The 20,371-nt window shown below is 43.7% G+C and overlaps 2 protein-coding genes across 2 annotated transcripts in view; one reads left to right on the top strand and one right to left on the bottom strand.

Annotated features, from left to right (window-relative positions):
- The window catches only part of SYN2 (synapsin II), a 265,548-nt gene that overhangs the window by 52,047 nt on the left and 193,130 nt on the right, over nucleotides 1–20,371 (bottom strand). The window lies entirely within an intron of this gene.
- On the top strand, nucleotides 271–19,317 carry TIMP4 (TIMP metallopeptidase inhibitor 4). Its single transcript, XM_020981072.2, has 5 exons — nucleotides 271–836; nucleotides 9,797–9,894; nucleotides 13,908–14,022; nucleotides 16,328–16,452; nucleotides 18,408–19,317. The coding sequence occupies exons 1-5, from the start codon at nucleotides 704–706 to the stop codon at nucleotides 18,603–18,605; spliced, it is 669 nt and encodes a 222-aa protein (XP_020836731.1). The 5' UTR covers nucleotides 271–703; the 3' UTR covers nucleotides 18,606–19,317.

Below are 20,371 nucleotides of genomic sequence, written 5' to 3'. Positions count from 1 at the left end.
CCAGGCAAGGGAGCAATCCTCTTTTCCCTTCAAGTAGTCTTTCTTCCCTCTGGTCAAGGCAGCTTTGCTTAGACCACTCCTGGGACACCAGGTCCCCTTCTTGCCCTGAGATCCAAAAAAAAAAAAAAAAAAGAAATCACCCCCAGTCCGGAGGGCGGCTGGTGTGGATAGGCAGGAGGTGGGGAGTGGAGAGGGAGGGAGGGCAGAGACTTCGGTTATTAATAGTTCTCTTGACTCAGAGCCACCCCGTTATGCGAAACCAAGTAAGGTAACCCCCTCTTTGGAGACAAGATGCCTCTGGCTGTCAGCGATGGGCTGGGAGCGAGGCCCAGAAGGCGGGGTTAGCCCCGAGGGGTCGGGGCCATAAATAAGAGGGTCGCGTGTCAGGGAGATAAACATGAGGGGGTGCTGGGCCTGAACAGAGTCACCAGGGGCTGTTCGGAGCCGAGGGAGGCGGAGCGCCAGTGTCAAGGCCATCGCCAGAGTCGGAGTGGCATCGGTATCGGCAGCGCTAGCGAGGGCATAGGCAGTGCCAGCGCCAGCGCCCTCACCAGCCGAGTCCTCGTCCAGCCTCAGCCCGAGAGCACTCGTTCCGTCCCGTCGGTGCCCTCCACCGGAGGGCAGCGGGACCAGGAGGGGCGCTCGCCTCTGCCCGGCGCGGCACGGCCTGGGGTGCGCTCCCGGGCAGGGGGGCGCTGCCAGCATGCCTGCCTCCCTCCGTGCCTGGTGGCTGTCCGGGTTGCTACTGGGGCTCAGCCTACAGCTCCGGGCCCGGGTGGAGGCGTGCAGCTGCGCCCCCGCGCACCCCCAGCAGCTGCTCTGTTCCTCGGCCATAGGTGAGTGCGCCCTGGGGCAGGCGGCCGGGATGGGGGGTGGCGCACGGAGCTGGCCGGCACTACTCCAAACTATCTCTGTATGTAGGACTGGAGCGTGTGCGGGCCGTCCTTGTTGGTATTAAGCTTGTACGATCACAGAATGCCAGAGCTGGGAAGTTCATTCCAGTCTAACCCCTCCCCCCCATTTTACAGCTGGGGAAACTGCGGCCCAAAGAGAGGTAGGGATTTGTCCGAGGTCACATAGCGAGTTAATGGCAGAGGCGGGATTAGAAAGGAGGTCTCCTGACTTCCAGACTGGTGCTCTTGGCACTAATCCAGCTGCACTGGGGAGAAGGTGGGGGAGGTGGGACTCCAGAGCTTGCATATGGGTCATTAATAAGAGTTTGCCCAATGGCTTTTATCTGGAGAAAACACTCCTTCTCCTCCCACCTCCTCTCCCTCCCTCAAAGCCAAATCCAACTCCCCTTCATACACTCTTACACTGCTTCCTTCTTAACTGTTAAACTAAGGCATTGGGAGAGGACTCATTGCTATAGCAACATTTGACAAGTGGAAAGTCACTGGTTTTTATGGGACAAAGGGAATGTACAAAGAGTCTTCCACAGCACCCAATGACCCATGGCATGGAATCACAGTTTGTTAGAGCTGGAAGGGAATCTAGAGATCTAGTCCAAATTCTTTATTTTACAGATGGGGAAACTGAGGTCCAGGGACAGGGAATGTGTCTCAGTGTTTGTGGTGAAGGAGAGACTAGAACTGACCTCTTTTTTGCCTTGGAGGGAGGGGGCCTTTTCCACTACACCCACCACACTGCCTTCTCTGTCCTTGCCCTTACTCACCTAAGAAAGTTCAGTATAGTGAGCAGAATATTGGAAGACCAAGCAGGGCCATTATTTTAAACTTCCAGCCCAATACTGTAGTTGCTGATGCAGAAAGTTAAGATGGGGTAGGGGAATGAGCGCTGGAATGGGAGTAAGAGGTCTAAGGATCCAATTCCTACTTTAGACAAATCACAACCAGATGATCTCTAAGATCCCTTTAGGTTCATCTCCTATGTGTACTGACTCCAGAATCTCCCCCATTCCGTCCCTTGAAAGTTTTTTTAAAAAATTAAATTACTGAACTCAGTTTGATTTCTTGGGATTGGCCTCTTTCTTTTTGAAGTTGAGTGCCAACAGAGAGGAAAAACTCATACAAAGTTAGAATTTGAAGAGTTCCCCTAAACAAGAACCGCTCCCTTAGGAGTAGTCATTGAGCCAATGATGAACAACTCTCTAGTCCTAGAGGCTCCCTTTCTACTTCTGGATTGTCCTAATTTTTAGGATGGCAATCCTTGACTGGAAATCTGCCTATGTAACTGTCAGTGCAGTTCTGAGAATGAGCAAAATTAGTCAGGTCCCTCTTCGACATGTCACAGCCAACAGAGTCCGCTATGTTTTACCTTCTTTCAGCTAGATCATTCCTTCAGTTCTGTCTGACCTGGGTTTTAGGCCCCTTACCATCATTGCTGTTGTCCTCTCAATGGCCTCAGGCTTGTCAGTGTCCTTCCTAAAATGTGGCACCCTGAACACATCAAATATGCAGATAATAGTCTGAGCAGCAAGGGGTAGGAGCCCCTGTTCTGCATATTATGATTCCATCAAAGCAGCCTAAGATCACAATGACTGTATATGTGACTCTTTCTGCTTGAATTTTAGCTAGAAACGCATGTCTTTTTCATATAAATTGTTGTCTAGGTGTGGTTTCCTCCTTCTCCCCATAGCATTTAGAAGCAGAAGGCACCTCAGAGGTTTGTCCCAATTCACTCATTTTACATATAAGAAAACTGATGCCCAGAGAGGTGATTTGGCCAATAACATATAAGTATTAAGTATTGGAGCCTTTGGATACTTGTCTTTTTAAACCCAAGTGTAGGACTTTACATTTATTACTATTAGATATGGGTAATTATTTGTATGTGCAGATTTTTTTTTTCAGTCCACAATCTGTCAGTGTTTTTTAAAACATCTATTATAGGCTGAGTGTTGGAGGCACAAAGAAAGGTAGAGGCTAGTCCTTACTCGCAAGGAGCCCACAGTCTAAAGGGAGAGAGAACATGCAAAAACTATGTTAAATTAGAGAGAATCAACAGAGGGAAGGCACTCGTATTAATGGGGATCTGGAAGGTGGGATTTTAGCTAAGAATTGACAGATGAGAAACAAAGTTCCAGGTGTGGCATAACAAATGAAAATACACAAGAGTTGTGACATGGTTTGTCTAATTCAAGGAACAGCCAAAAGGTCAGTACATGGGGTGGGGCAGGGAGTGTAAGGAGTAAACTGACTAAAACAATAGGAAGGGGCCAGATTATGGAGGGTTTTAAACAGAGGGTTTTATATCTGGTACTGGAGGCAACAGGGAGCCAGTGAAGGCGAATGACTAGGAGGGGGTGAGGTGATCAAAATTTCACTTTTGGAAGATCAGTTTGACAGCTAAGTGGAGGATGGAGTGGAGTGGGAGATGCTTGAGATAGGGAAACCAATCAGTAGGCCATTACAATATTCTGTGGGAGGTGGTGAGGCCCTGAACCAGAAGGGCAGTGTCAGAAGAGAGGAGGCATATCATGAGAGATGTTGCCAAGGTAGAAATGACAGGGCTAGCAACTGATTGGAGGGGGAGTGGTGAGAGTAAGGAGTTAAGAATAACACCTAAGTTTTGAGCCCAGGTGACTGGGAGGATTGTGATAATCTTGATACTAATAGGGAAGTTAGAAAGAAGGGAAGGTTTGGGGGAGGGGTGAAGATAATAAGTTCAGTTCTAAACATGTTGAGATTCTATGGGGTATCCAGTTCCATCTGAAATATGTATTAGGTCTATGGAATATCCAATTCAAAATGTCTAATAGGCAGTGGGAGACATGAGACTAGAGGTCAGGAAAAGAGGCTGATGCTGCACAAATGAATATGAGAATTATCTGCATAGTTGATAGTTGAAAGGATGGGAACTGATGAGATCACAAAGTAAAATTATATAGAGGTAAAGAGAAGGAAACTCAGGACAGAGCCTTGGGGGACCTCCATACATCATTCATTAACCAGTGTGATCGGATCAAAGTCCAGCAAAGGAGACTGAGAAGTAGTCAGATAGATAGAAGAACCAGCAAAGAAGAGTGCCTTGAAAATGTAGACATAAGAGAGTATCAGGGTTAAGGAGGGTGATCTATGATGTCAAAGAGAGAGTTTAGGAAGGATGAGGACTGAGAAAAAGTCATTGGATATGGCAATTGAAGGATCGTCGGTAATTTTGGAGAGAGCAGTTTCAGTTGAGTGATGAAGTAGAAAGCCAGCCAGTAGAGACTTAAGAAGGGAGGAAGAGAAAAAGAAGAGGAGACATCTATTATAGATATCCTTCTCTAGGAGTCTGGCCAGAAAAGGGAGAAGAGCGATAGGACGCTAGCAAGGAGGGATGCCATCCAGCATACTACAGACCCGTCTCAATTAGCAACACTTAGTTAATTTTGAACATTTCACATAGCTTGGTTCCAAGAAATCAAGGTTTTACTGCAGTTCCCACTATATCGCTGCCTGGACTATTTAGAGCCTCCTGACCTTCAGAACTCATGGAAGAGGGGGTTTTTCAATGAGTGGTTTCCTTTCTTCTTCAATGTCCTCTACCCAATGAGACCAAATCACTCCAAAATCTTTAGGCAAAGAGATATGGAAAAAAAAAAGTGGGCATGCGGTGGTCCCTTCCATTCCCTGGCTCGCCACTTGAGCCAGAGTGTCTATAAACTGCTCATTACCACAGCCAATGGAGAACGTGAATTTCCAACCCTACCGCCAATTAGCATTTCTATGGCCTGAGGAATCCTCTCTGCATACTGAGTAATGGCTTTCTGGACCTGACAGGACATTTTTGTGGCCTCGGCTCTGTTTGTGACTAGCAGTTAGTCCTGTTCAGATGGGCTGCGTTCGGAGCATTTTTCTTGGGTTATCTACTCAAAACACTAGGGATCTAATGAGGTGGGGGAGGGAGATAGTTAAGGACAATAAATGTAGGATTCGTGGAAAATAGTTCCAAATCTGCCTCTTAACACTTAATAGTTGTGAGACTCAGGGCAAGCCATTTAATTTTTCCGAGCCTCAGTTTCTTCACCTGTAAAATAGGTATAATAATAGCACCTACCTGTTATTGTTGTTCAGTCATTACCCCATTTGGAGTTTTCTTGGCAAAGATATTGGAGGGTGAGGAAACTGAGGCAAACAGGGTGCCCATGGTCACACGGCTGGAAAGTGTCTGAGGCCAGATTTGAGCTCAGGAAGATGGGTCTTCCTGACTTGAAGGACAGGTGTGGAGCAGCTAGGTGGCACAATGGATAGAGCACTGGCCCTGGAGTCAGGAGGACCTGAGTTCAATCTGGCCTCAGACACATTATACTTCCTAGCTGTGTGACTCTGGGCAAGTCACTTAACCCCAACTGCCTCACTAAAAAAGAAAAAAAGTTTAAAAATAAAGGACAGGTGTGCTACCCACTGTACCATCTAGCTGCCAGCACCTACCTAGGATCATATATTTTAAACTTGAAAGGACCTTAGGATCCTTTATCTGATCATTTTAGAGACCAGAAAACTGAGATTAAGTGACTGGGTCACATAGCTAATGTGTCCAAGGTGGGATCTGAACCCTGGTCTTTCTGCCTCCAATTCCAGCATTCTATTCATTCTTTTGCATTGACTCTTAAGTCAACTCTTGTGGGGTAGTTGGGGATATCAATTCAATAAGCATTGATTAAGCTCCTACTATGCTCCCCCCCCAAAAGACAAAAACTGACATCCCCTACCCTCAAGGAACCTGGCATGAGCTGATGTATGTGAAGCTAAGGCACTACATAAATACTAGCTATTAGTATTCTGAGTCCTGGTCCTGATGAAGCTGCTGGTGGGTAGGCAGGAGACTAGGTGGGGACACTGCTTTGGATATAACACCCCATGCCAGAGACAGGGAGGCCCTTAAGATGGGCAAGGTGATCTGGGTGCCTTCTTCATGGGATAGTCCTCAAACGCAAGCTTGAAAGGGCCTTGGACACCATCTATTCCATCATCTTCATTTTACAAATGAGGAAACGGAGGATTTTCCAGGAGGTGAATTCTACTTGAATACCCTATTGGCATGTCAAATTCAGTATGCCCAAATCTGAACTCATCATTCTAGCTAATAAAAGTGCCCTTCCTGCAAACCTCATTATTGGGGTTGGTGGTACCACCATTCTCCCAGTAAGCCAAGTTCATAACCTCAGACGCATCTAGTCTACCTACTAAAGTCCTGTACCACCATTTCTCCATTCCATCAATTATCCAGTCCGGCTAATTCTCTCTCCACTCCACATCTCTAACATCTACTCCCTGATTGCCATTTACATTGGGGGTATCAAACTCCAGTAGAAATGGGATCACTAAACCATACAAAAGGATCCCTGATGGCTGCATATGGACTTAGAAAACCATATATTACCATTATCTGTGCTCTGTTGTGGGGGGCAGCTAGGTGGTGCAGGCACTGGGCCTGGAGTCAGGAGGCCCTGAGTTGAAATCCAGCCTCAGACACTTACTAGCTGTGTGACCTTGGACGAGTCACTTCACCCTGTTGGCTTCAGTTGCTTCATCTGTAAAATGAGTTTGGAAAGGAAATGGCAAACCATTCCAGTATCTTTGTTAAGAAAATCCCAAATGGGGTCACAAAGAGTCACAAAGACATGAGTGAAACAAAATAACAAATGCTCTCTTACATTTTTATTTATTTTCTTAAATATTTCCCAATTACATTTTAATTTGGCTTCAAGTATATCAGACCCCAATACTCCACACATAGTGTGTTTAATACCTCCAATTTGCGTAGCTAATAGCCTGCTTCAGGCCCTCATTACTTCTCACTGGACTGGGTTAATAGCCTTCTGGATGATCTATTTATATCAGGTATTTCCCGCTACAGTCTGTGCTACACAGAGTTACAGAGTTAAAACACAGGCCTGACTGTGTCACTCTCCTCCCCCAGAACCATCAGTGCTTCCCTACTGCATTTAGAAAAAAATACAAACTCCTCAATCTGACATTTAAAGGGCCTCCACATTCTGGTGCCAGACTTCCATGCACTCTGCATTCTAGGAAAATTAACCTACTAATCATTCCCCAAACTTGCTGTTCTCTCTTTCTCCATTAAAAAAATGGGGACTGTGTTTTTAATCAACATAGAAAGTTCCAGATGAGGAATTCCCTTTACCAGCAAACGTCAACACCTCCTCTTCTGCTACCTACAGTGTTAGAGAGTTTCCGGGGCACTGGGAGGGTAGGGGTCTTGACCAGTGAGTCCCATAGCCCAGTATGTGTCAGACCCAGGTCTCCCTGATTCTGAGGCTATCCCTCCACCCAGTTCGCCAGGCCACCACGTGTTTTCTGTCTTTCAGAATCTTTATCTTCCTTCGAGACTCAGCTAGGCATCCCCCTCCTCAACGAAGCCTCCTCTGGTCCCCCCACTATTTTTATCTCTCCCTCCTCAATTTTCCCAGAGTGCTTTGTGGGATGTCTCCTTGCTGCTTTACTCTCTGCCTTGGACATGGCTTACCTGAGAACACGTTGTGTCCCCCTGCAGAATGTTGGCTCCCTAAAGGCAGAGCCTGCCTCGAAGGGAATAGTCAATAAATGTTTGTCAAGCTATGGCATATGACAGAGAGCTAAAGAAGGGGGAATGATGAGCACAGCCACAGTAGAGAAGACTTGGAACAGGGGAAGAGAATTCTCTTCGAATAGATGGAGAGAAATTAAGTGGAAGAAGGAAAACACTCAGCTTATGCTGTTCCTGAGGGCAGAGCTTGAATCCCTGGGTGACAGTTCACTGGGATCTCAATATAAGGAAAAACGTCCTAGCAATGAGCTATCCCACTGACAAAGTGGGTTGCTGCCGCCTTAGGAGATAATGATGCTCATTATGTGTTCAAGCAGAGGTCAGATGTGCAGTAGTCAAGGATGCTGCAGAAAGAATTTCTCAATCAGGTTGGGGGGCAGGGGTGATGATGGGGTGACCTTTATTGTGGCATATCAGATAGAGCACTGCCCCTGGAGCCAAGGAGACCTGAATTCAAATCCAGCTTCAGACACCCGCTAGCTGGGGGATCCTGGGCAAGTCACTTATATGCTGTCTGCCTCAGTTTCCTCATCAGTAAAATGGGGATAATAGAACCTACCTCGTAGGGTTGTTGTGAGGAATGAGGTAATATTTGTAAAGCACTTAGCATAGCTCTAGTTAGGTGCTTAATAAATGCTCTTCCTGTCCCATTCCATTCCCCTTCCCTTCCAATAACCCTGGGAGGTAGATGCCATTATCATCCCCATTTTACAATTGAGGAAACTGAGACAGACAGAGGTTAAATGACTTGCCCAGGGTCATACAGCTAGTAATAATAATAATAGCCAACATTTATTAAGCACCTACTATGTGCCAGGCACTAGGCAAAGTGCTTTTCAATTGTTATCTCATATGATCTTACAACAGCCCTACAAGATAGGTGCTATTATTATCCCTATTTCACAGATGAGGAAATTGAGATAAAAAGAGGTTCACCCAGGATCACATAGCTAAATGGTGGAGGCTAGATAGATCTGAACTTAGGTCTTTCTGACTCCAGGTCCAGTGTTCTATCCACTGAACCATCTAGCTACTCAATGCCATGGGGATAGAAGGAACAGGAAGGAACATGAATAAAACGAGAAATCCCAGCTCAGGGCATCAATGAAGTCCCCTAAACTTGCTTAACAGCCAGGGAGTGTCTATAACCATAACATTATAATTGTAACCATCATAACTACAATCATGAGATCATAATTATAATCATAGCTATAATTATAATGTCATGATTATAGCCATGATATAACTATAATCATGACATGATAACTGTAGTTGTGGCATCACCTATAATAATGATGTCATAATTGTAATAACTATAATCACCAACATCATAATTAAACTCATGGCATCATAACTATATCCATGACATCATAAATATAATCATGACACATGGTATCATAATGGTGATCATGACATCATAACCAGAACGATATCATAATTATAATCACAACTATAATTATAATGATGTAACTATAATCATGACATTATAACTGTGGTCGTGGTCTCTGTCATCTATAATAATGATGTTATCATTGTACTAACTACAATCTCAACATTATAATTATACTCAAGGCATCATAACGATATCCATGACATCATAAAATAATCATATCATAAATGTGACCATGATATTATAATAGTAATCATGACATCACAACTAGAATCATGACCACATATCATGACATTGTAACAAAAATAACAACATCATGACATCTTTGTGGTTTTTCAAATTTATTTTCTATATATTATTTCCTTTAGCTTCAGCAATAAGCTTGTGAGGGAGAAAGAGCGGGTGCTACAGCCGTCATCTTATAGATGAAGAAAGAAGAGAAATGATTTACCTAAGGTCACACAGCTATTTAGTGGCAGAGCTAGGACCCTGTTCATCTAATGCCCACTCTGCTATACCATAGGCCGACCCCTTGAAACATCTTGCAGTAAGCAGCCTTTCCTCCAGATTCCTGTTTTGAAAAATACTTTCACTTGGACCCTTTAAAACTATAATTCAATGTTGAAAACTAAAAATGAATAAACAATTTTTTAAAACTCTATAGTTCAAATAACCATTCTCTATGTGATCTACTTCAGTCCGGCTTTTCATAGACTAGATTTTTAAAACCTCATACACCCCAGCTCTGGTCTGGGACTTGGTAAGTCCTCGCTTGTTTCAGTTTTCCAGAATAACTGACATGGGAAATCCTGCCTCATCCAGTTTCTGGCACCAGGGAGCTGCCGTGACAAACTTCTCAGGCCACTGAACCGCTACACCACTGATGGTTCCTTCCTCTTCTTTCCCTTACAGTGATCCGGGCCAAAGTGTATGGTGAAAAAGTGGTCCCAGCCAGTGAGGACCCAGCTGACACCCAGAAAATGATCCAATATGAAATCAAACAGATAAAGGTACAAGGAGAAGGGGATGGAAATTCCCTTCCTTTTGGTTTTCTGCTTGAGATCCTTGTTCTGGGAATGACTGGCACATGGAAAGGACAGAATGGACTCAGTCTGGGGGAATCGTTGGGTCAATAACAACCCTAAGAAGATGCAGTTAGGGTGTGGGGAGAGCGGCAACAGTCAGCACATTACAACAGGAAGGGACCTTCTAGATCGATGATGCAACCTTCTCATTTTATACACACAGAAACTGAGGCAAGAAGAATGACTTACCCAAGGTCACAGAGTGAGTCAATTACAGAGAAAGAGCCACGACCTAGGTCTTCTGACTCTCCTGCCTCCTCATAAAGGATTTAGGGTTAACCAAAATCCATCTCCTGATCCAAGTTTCTAGCACAGAGGTTCTTAAGTCTTTGGTGTCATGAGCCCCTTTGTCAGTCTGATGAAACCTATGAATACTTTCTCAGAATGATGTTTTTATGTGCATAAAATAAAATTCTTAGGATTGTCAAGGAAACCAATTACATTGAAATACTGTTTTTCAAGGCAGCTAGGTGGTGAAGTAGATGGAGCAACCAAGTGTAGAATTCAAATCTATACTCAGACACTTGCTAGCTGTGTGACCCTGGACAAGACACTTAAACCCAATTACCTCCAAAAAAAAGTTTGTATGCCCACTGTCTCATGGGGAAGTAGAGGAGAGAGGATGCTCGGAGGGCCATGTAGGTCACCACCATGGGGCAAAAGAATGGGGTGGAGTAAGTGTAGACTGGCAAGCTTTGAGGTGGCCAGAAGGATAAAAAAAAAACAAACTAGATCCTTTTCTAAATGCTATTTGACTCCAGCTTGGTTCCTGGGAACATTTGGTATCTGAAGCTGAGGAATGGGTGATACATTTGTACTTTTAGAGGGATCTAAAGGAAAAGGGGTGCTCTTGATGATAAAAGTTAGAGCAAGAATTTTACAAATATCAATATATATGATTGTTTGTTTATGTGTATATATATATGTATATATGTATATGGAAAGAAGAAAAACAGAAAAGGATTCTATATAAAACCACAAGTCTCCATTTGCATACAGTTTATGCATCTTAGCCTCAGAGTGTCTGTTGCCTGGCTAAGTGACTTGCTTGGGGTCAGATAGCCAGTGTGCATCAGAGGCTGGACCTGAACCCAGATCTTCCTGACTTTGAAGCCAGCTCTCTATCCTTTACGCTAGCGATAGCAAACTCAAATAGAAATGGGGCCCCCATAAGAATCCCTGTGGGATGCACACTGACTTAGAAAACTGTATATTTAAAAAAAGAATATTAAAAATTCTTTTAATGTGTAATTGGAAAAAATAAAATATTAAAATTTTCAAAAAAAGAAAATCACATACTTACATTCTTTATATTCGAATGTATTTTTATTTATTTTGTTCATTATTTCCCAATTACATTTTAATCTGGATCCTGCCTGTTTGACACCTTGGGTCTACACACCTGCACCGTTTCTCAACTATTGTAATAGCATAATAATAATATTGTTATTTCTATACCATTTCCAATTTTTAAAAGTGCTCTTATGTGACTTATTTTCGCTAGAGAACTGTCATTGAATTATAATGACATAACTGTCATTGCCCCGTCATTGAAGTACTTTATAGATAAAGAAATAGACAGAGAAGTTAAGTGACTTGGCCAAGGCAAGCTAATAAATACAAGGCAGGGTTTCCCCTCGGGTCTCCCTGCCTCCAAATACACTTCTCTAAGCACAACACAATGTACTTTCACATGGTAAAGAGGCAGCTGGGGGTCAAGTAGATCAAACTCTGAACCTGGAATCAGGAAGATCTGAATTCAAATCCACCTTCAGATACTTACTAGTTGTGTGACCTTGGCCAAGTCACTTAGTAATATCACCAGCCTGCCGGGGTGGTTGTGAGGATCAAATAAGATAATATTTGTAGAGCCCTCAGCACAATACTTGGCACACTTTTGTTGTTGTTCAGTCATTTTTCAGTGATATATGACTCTTTGAGAGCTCATTTGGGGGGTTTTCTTGACAGAGATACTGGGGCAGCTTTGCCATTTCCTTCTCCAGTTCAGTTTATAGATGAGGAAACTGAGGCAAACAGGGTTAAGTGACTTGCCCAGGGTCACACAGCTAGTAAGTGTCTGAGGCTGGATTTGAACTCAAGAAGATGAGTCTTCCTGACTCCAGGCCTGGCACTGGATGCACTATGGCACCACCCAATTGCCTCACTGGCACATAGTAAATGCTTAATAAATTCTTGTTTCCTTCCTTCCGCTTACCGTATCTGCTTTGATCTTTATAACAACCCTTTGAAGTAGGTTATGTTTCCCCTATTTTATAGATAAAGAAATTGAAACTTAGGGAAGGGGAAATGACTTGTTTAAAGTCACCCAACATGTGAATGGCAGATTAGTACCCAAATTTAGATCTTCAGAATCTGAGGCTAGTGATCCTTCAATAGCTGCAACATTTAATAAACATTCATTGAGCATCTTTTGTGTGCAGCTCCCTGTGCGGATAGCCTCAATTGAGGGCCACACGAGTAATTTTTTTTTTCATTTAAAAATTTTAATTATTAAATTTATTTAAATCTATTTGAAATTTTCAAATTTAAATTAATTTTTTAAATTTATAATTTTTAAAGATTTGCTTATTTACATTTTAAGAATAAGAACCTTACAGCTTTCAAATTCATGCTGCCCAAAATAGACGTAGAGATATAGAGACACACACATATGCATGTACACATACACGTGAGCACGGCACATGTACATGTACCCACATGTAAACATAAAGACTCAGACTTTTATATAGAATTGCCATAGCCTCTTATAATAGCTCCAGTAAAGACTTTTAAGACTTTGTTGCATTTTTGTAATTTTAATCGTAAATGTGATTATATTTCTTGGAACTGACCACACGGGCCGGATGACATCAGGTTAAGAGCCAAATTTGGTCTGTGGACTGAAGGCTTTCCAGTCTTATTCTAAAGGAAAATATTATTTCAATCTAAAGACATTTGTGTGACTTGGGGATGACCTCAGCACCAATATACTGCAGGTTAGAGCCCAGATCTGTGCCTCTAAAATAAAAAAAGCTCTTGCTACGTAGGCAGGAAAGAAACTTGCAAAGCACAGTTCACTTCTGTGATCTTCCTTAGCCATGACCAGCCTTACACATAGGTAGCAGAGAAGGCTGTTTATGTGATTCAACTGGAGTCTTGGGAAAGAAAGTCTTCTTTCCCAAATATATCATCATCTGTCATTGTTTCCTGATATTCCACTGTTAGACAGCCATTCCTTTTGCTTAAGACATTGTCTCACTTTAAAACACAAACAACCCTGGCAAAGATAACACATTAAGCCTCTTCAGTTATTTATATCTTATTCTGATGAGATTCTCATTTGCTTTCCTGAGAACTTTAGGGAGGGGGATGAGGAAGGAAGAGGAGTGAAAATATGGGAGCCAGCTCTAGAAATTGAGGTTGGGCTGAAGCAGTCTCTTCTTTATTGCCTTACAGCAGAAGTTCTTAACCTTTTGATGTCATGGGCCCTTTGGCAGTCTGGTGACAGCTATGGACTCCATCTCAGAATAATGCTCTTAAATGCGTAAAATAAAATATATAGTATTATAAAGGAAGTCTGTTATATTAAAATGTAGTTATTAAAATTTTTAAAAAACCAAGTTCATAGATCTGAGGCTAAGGATCTCTGTTTAGAGCCATCCTCAGAGGGAAGGCATGAGGAGAAGGCCTGTAACTCAGCTCTCTTCAAAGCTGCATCAGAACCCCAATAGTACCTTCCCACCGACTGGAATGACCTGAGATTCTCTTTCATTAAAATTGGTTTAGCTGGGCCTGGCGAACACCTGCAATCCCCAACTTGGCCTTTCCAGCTGGTCTTGTTAATGATGTAAAAGTGAGGCATTAGTGCATGTATTTATTTTGACACAAAATTTTCATGCCATCTCACCCAAATTTGCTTTTCTGAACTTGTCTTCTAGATGTTTAAAGGGTTCGATAAGGTGAAGGACGTTCAGTATGTCTACACACCATTAGACTCCTCTCTGTGTGGGGTCAGGCTAGAAGCCAATAAGAAGAAGCAGTATCTCCTCACTGGTAAGTGCCTCAGGTCAATGAAAAGGGCCTACCTGGGGGAGCAGAGCAAGGCACAGCCTCTCACTCTGTAGCCTGAGGCTTCTGGCTCCATTGGGCTGGAGTGGTTCAATCAATCAATAAGCATTATTAAGTGCTTACTATGTGCCAGGCACTGTGCTAAATGCTGGAATGGTTGGAGCCCTCCAATCAATGTTTAGTTGGATTTTCTTATGAGCAGAAAGAACCTATTCCAGTGAGAGGCAAAATCATAGACTCTTATGGTTAGAAAGTACATCCTTCTGCAGGAACGTCCTCTACAGTATCTTTGATAGACGGCCATCCAATCTCCACTTGAACACTGTTATGGATGGTGAACTCACTACCTCTACAAGAGAGCCTGGGTCATTGTTGGACCACTTATAGCTGCCAGAAAATTCTTTTTTATGTTAAGCCAAAGTCTGCCTTCCTGTAACTCCTATCCATTGGTAGCAGTCCAACCTTCAGGAATGAAACAGAACTCTCCCTCTTCCACATGACGAAGGCCTTTCAACTGTTTGGAGTTTGTGATTATTCTACCCTTGTCCCTGAGTCCTCTTTTTCATGCTGACCTGCCCCAGGATCTCTAATCATTCCTTGGTTTCCAATTCTCCCACTCCCCTTGTTCTCTTCTGGACCCGCCCCAGTTTGCCAATGTCTCTCTTAAAATGTGGTACCTGATACTGAACACAATATTCCACATATGGTTCTGACCAGACCAGAAGCAGATAGGACCATTACTTCTAGATACTACATAAATCTTTCGCGGCCACCTATCCAGTCTTGTTAAACCTCTCCCAAATCTTAGAGCCATATTTAGAGGGGGGGGGCATAGACTTATTCTGCCTTTGCTCTCATACCATTTGATTGGAAGATCCCAGCATGCTTACTATTGGTTGATGATCAGAAAGCATTTGATTGATTACAATGGAATGACATCTTAAAGGCCCTCTTCCAATAAGATGTCTCTGTGTGCACAAATCACAACCAAAGCAAGATTTCTGCAAGGACATAACAACAGAAAACACCTTGTTCAGGGAGCTTCTGGTCATTGGTATCAAGTGAGACATGAAACAGAGAGAGGCATTTTCACCCAAGGTGTTCACCACTGTCATGGTGGAGATTCAGCAAGCCCAACTGGAATAGGGTTCGATCTTCTAGTGCTCCTATTTGGATATGATGTTATTCTGATGGCATCATACCCTAGATGCCTGAAGAACCTGCTAATGAGATCTACAATGTTTTACAAAATAAATAAAGAATACAACAGAACATAGATAAGTCCATCTGCTCTGGCAGGGATTCTTCTGTCCAATGTTGTGGCCCCTGTTTCTATTTGCACTTGACCCCACTGGGGTAGGGCAATGGTTCCCATTTAGTGGTTCTCAACCCCCTTGGGGGTTCACAGCGATGGCCCAAGTTCATGATTCTTTCATGGAGGCTTAAGTAGTAAATAATTGTAAAGAATATTATGAGTGGCAGATTAAATTGCCCTGGGAGTCACAACACATTGGAAAAGGTTCACAGAACAACAAACATGGGAAAGTACAAGGGTGGTGACACCAGTAGGTATCATAGGAGAACTGAGTAGGTAGAAGCTTGGGTGGCAAGAGAGGGCTTCATGGTGGAAGTGGACTCTGAGGTAGGTACTAGAAAGTTCCTGCTACATGGAGCTTTCAAGGGTCCAAAGCACTTTGCCCGAAACCACCTTTGGAAGGAGTCCTGATGTTACTTGAACCTTTTAATGCCTTCCCCAAGGTCACCCAGCCAGGAAATGGAGACACCAATTCTAAGTTCATAACATCTCATTGCCTCATTGCCCTTTTGATGCATGAATAGGAGCTGGGCTAAGTGTTGAGGAGTGAACATGGCAGGTTAGAAGGAATGGAATGATGAAATGTCAAGGGAACCATAAGGACACCATTTTGGTTAGGGCATTGAAGGTATGCACAGAGATATTTCAAATAAGAAACTGTAAATTGTAAAAGGTAGGTGGGACTGAATTGCATAGGACCTTGAACTCCAAAGAAAGGAATTTGTATGGTGCTGCACATCCCTGTGTCTTACCAAGTGCTTTAGGCTTTTGAATCTCCTCTGGAATACAGAGCTTGGGAGGAAGAGAGGGAAGAAGGGAAGGCCAGGTGGGGGGCACTCCAGCTAATTAGTTCTACTCCACCACTGTCATTAGATGTCCTGAGACTCTGGTCTCCAGAAGGGCACTAGTCCCCCAGAAGCCTTATCTGGAAGGTGGCAGAAGAGCATGGCTAATGACTTTCTCTCCTTCCTGCAGGCCAGATTCTAGATAATGGCAAAGTGTTCATCAATATGTGTAATTACATAGAGCCCTGGGACGACCTGTCCTTCTTGCAGAAGAAGAGCCTGAATCATCGTTATCACATTGATTGCAGCTGCAAGGTAAGCAGGCCTAGAGGGCCATGGGGCAGGGAAAAGGGAAGGCTGGGCTTCTTGATGTCCTGCCTGAGCCTGCAGATATGGTTCTGTTCATAGTTCCCACCACAGGGATTAGAAGGGAAGAAAGGCAGGATCAGAGACCATAGAGCTCAAATTATTCTCATTTTATTCATGAGTCACTGAGGTTCAGAGAAATTGCTTGCCTGAGGTTACTTGTGACTTGCCCAAGGTCACAAATCTAGAGATGGCCACCTTTAGGACCAGGGTACTCTGAAAAGTATATGCATATGCATATGCATATGTATATGTATATGTATATGTATATGTATATGTATATGTATATGTATATGTATATGTATATGTATATGTATGTGTATATGTACGTGCACATACTCTTACATGTATATGTGTGATTATATATGTGTATATGTATGTTATATGTGTGTGTGTTATATATATGTGTGTGCATGTATATGCATATATAGGTATATAGGTATGAATATATGCACGTGTGTATGTGTGTGTGTATATATATATATATATACACACACACACACACACACACACATATATACACACACATATATATATATATACACACACATATATGTAATTCACTACCTATATGGTCTTAACTTATCTGAGCATTGCTTCTTTCATCTGTAAAATAAGGTCAAAGTAGATGACCCCCAAAGCTTTGATCCCAGGGTGGTGCAGAGACCTTCTTTAGAAGTTACATTCTCTGCTCCAGGGGACACTGGCCGAGGAACATGGTGTGAAAGATTCCCGCTGGGATCTTTTATTTCCCACAACAGGGAAGCAAAAGGAAAAGTTTACAAAGTGTGTTTTGCAAGCTAGCCAAGTCAAGAGTAGAAGGAAAAGAGAGAAAATAAGAATCCTTTGCAATTGGGAGAGAGAAGACCCTAGTTTCTGAATTATGCCCTGCCAAGGTCACGTCAAGAAAACTCCCTGGACCTCAGTTTCCTCAGCTGCAAAATGAGGAGGTGGAATCTGGAGGGCAGCTAAGTGGGGCCATGGATAGAGCACTGGGTCTGGTGTCAGAAGAACTGGAGTTCAAATCCATCCTGATGCATTTCCCAGCTGTGTGACCCTAAGCAAGTCACTTAACCCCTATTTGCCTCCGTTTCCTCAACTGCAAAACGAGGATGATAATAGCACTTACCTCCCAGGGTTGTGAGGATCAAATAATATAGATATCAGATAATAATCATCATAAAGCTCTTAGCACAGTGCCCAGCACAGTGTAAGCACTATGCAAACGTCAGCTGCTATTATCACTGTTCTTATTCAGCCTCGGACGCTTCTAGCTGTATGACCCTGACAAGTCATCTAACCTCTATCTGCCTCAGTTTCCTCATTTGTAAAGTTGAGATAATAACATCACTTACCTTCCTGAGCTATTGTGAAGATCAAATGAGATAGTATTTGTGGTGTTTAGCCAATGCCTGACACATAGTAGGCGCAATATACATGTTAGCTACTATTATTGCTATTATCATTATTATTATCTTTAAGGTTCCTTCCATATCTAAGATTCTTTTTTTTTTTTTTGGCTAGGCAATGGGGTAAGTGACTTGCCTAGGGTCACACAGCTAGGAAGTGTTATGTGTCTGAGGCTGGCTTTGAACTCTGGTCCTCCTGAATCCAAGGCCGGTGCTCTATCCACTGTACCACCTAGCTGCCGCAATTTTCTAAGATTCTTTATTCAGTGATTCATGAGTCTAAACACATTCTCATAGGTTCACAGATCCAGAAATCATCCTCTAGATGAGGCAACCCCCTCATTTTATACAAGCCCAGAGAGGCTTGGCAATGTGCCCAAGATCACACAGCTTTGATAACCATGAGAGTCAGAACTTGAACCTAGGTCCTTTGGCCCAGGAAGTCAATGAATGTTGCACAGTACCACCTGACCCCTCATATTCTGTTCTGTTTAGATCGTCACCTGCTACACAGTGCCCTGCTCCGTCTCGGCCCCCAATGAGTGTCTCTGGACAGACTGGCTGATTGAGCGGAAGCTCTATGGGCACCAGGCCCAGCATTACGCTTGTGTTAAGCGCAGCAATGGCACCTGTGGCTGGTACCGGGCTGGCCTCCCCCCTGAGAAGGAATTCATTGATGTCAGCGAGCCCTAGAGAGAAGCATTACCACACACCCAGCCCTAGCTCCTGAGTGGCCTGGAGGCCAGATCCATCCACCCATCCATCTGTTCATCCATCCATCCATCTGTCCATCCATCCATCCATCCATCCGTCCATCCATCCATCCATCCATCCATCCATCCATCCATCCATCCATCCATCCATCCATCTGTTCATCTGTCCATCCCTGCACAGCTTCCCACTGCTTAATGTAGCCACCACTTAGGAATGCTGCCAGTCTCACAGAAGATACCAGTGTGTGTGTGTGGAACTAGTGGCTGGGTGAGAAGAGGGCTCATGCTCCTGGCGGTCGCTGTTCTGAGAAGGCCAGTCAGGCTTGGGGCCCAGAGTTCCTTTCTGTGCTGGGAAAAGCAGGACCGTCCCAGTCAAAGGGCCACCAGCCTGTTCCCTCGGCTTTAGTTTCTTCCTGTTACTGAGCTGGTTCTGAAAAAAGAACTCCCGCGAAATCATGAATCAATCTTTCTGATCAGGCTGGGGTTTGTTTCTGTCTCTCTCCAAAATACAAAATGTTGAAACGCGAACAAAAGCGCTTTCCATATCTGGAGCTGACATGGCGCACGCCAAATATTGTACAGCATGTGCACAAATTATTAATAGCCCTATGTTGTACAGAAGCAACCACTGTGATCAAGGCAAGTGGAATGGGCTGATTTGGGGGAATGATTAAAAAGCATCTTGTACACTTGGTGTGTGTGGAAGTTTCTTTTCAACTTATCTCTCCCTTAGCAAGGCCTGGACAGAGCCAGCTGTTGCTTGCTGATACAATGTAATTACTGGTGGGCTGGGGAGCCCTGGGAACCCCCAAACTACCACCCAATCAGAAATTCTTTCTCTAATGTCCCTGGCCGATGGCCTGTCAGCTTGTGCTCCAAGGTTCCAAGACAGCCCACGTCTGCTAACGTCAGAAAGCTCTTGCATATATTAAACTAACCTTGGTTTCCCTGTAACTTTCACCCCCTGGCACTTGTTGGACCCTCTGAAGCAATTCAGAAGTTCCGCCCTTCTATGTGAAAGTCTTAATGCTCCTATAATCCCTTCAACATTTCCTTATATAATAGTCTTTCCTCCCCACCCCACTTCCATAAAAAATAGGCCTCCATTTATTTGCTGATGCCTATATTTCCACCCTTTAAGCTTCCTTCCTTTAGCATAACCCAGCAGTTCTTAATCTTTCCTGTGTCCCGGACCCCTTTGGCAGGCCAGTGAAGCCCCTGCTCAGGGGGATTATAAAACAAGGGGGATTAGAAAGGAAAGTAATTACATTAAAATACAGTTATATTAAAAATATAGTTAAAAGAAGTTCTCCCAGGCTAAAAACCCCTGGAACCCAAACAAGGGCCCTCATTCACTGTTAAATGAAGGTATCACCCCTGCCCCCGAAGGTACACTTAAAATCCTCTTTTTTTTGGCATAGGGAGAGAATCCAGACTTACGATTTAATGAGTATAGGGAACTCCCACTTAGGAAATCCCCTCTGCCAATGCAGACTAGTTACTTTTCTATAACTTAGGGTCTGAGAGAATTGCCAGGGGTGGTGATGGTGGTGGTAGGGTGCACTGAGAGGTCGAGGGACTTGCCTAGGGTCTCACAATCAGAGGCAAGAATTAACTTGAATCCAGGCTTCCCTGACATTGAGGCAGGCCCTGTCTTCACTGTATCACGCTGCTTCTCCTTACTGGAATCTCCTATCCCTGAATGTATTCGTCAAACCCTTCCCTCCCCCCGACCCCAGAGAGCAG

This window comes from Phascolarctos cinereus, unplaced genomic scaffold (assembly GCF_003287225.1).
Source record: "Phascolarctos cinereus isolate Bilbo 61053 unplaced genomic scaffold, phaCin_HiC Scaffold_4;HRSCAF=312, whole genome shotgun sequence".
Lineage (NCBI taxonomy): Eukaryota > Metazoa > Chordata > Mammalia > Diprotodontia > Phascolarctidae > Phascolarctos > Phascolarctos cinereus.
The sequence above is the reverse complement of the archived record's forward strand: the minus strand, read 5'-3'. Positions and strand labels throughout refer to the sequence as shown.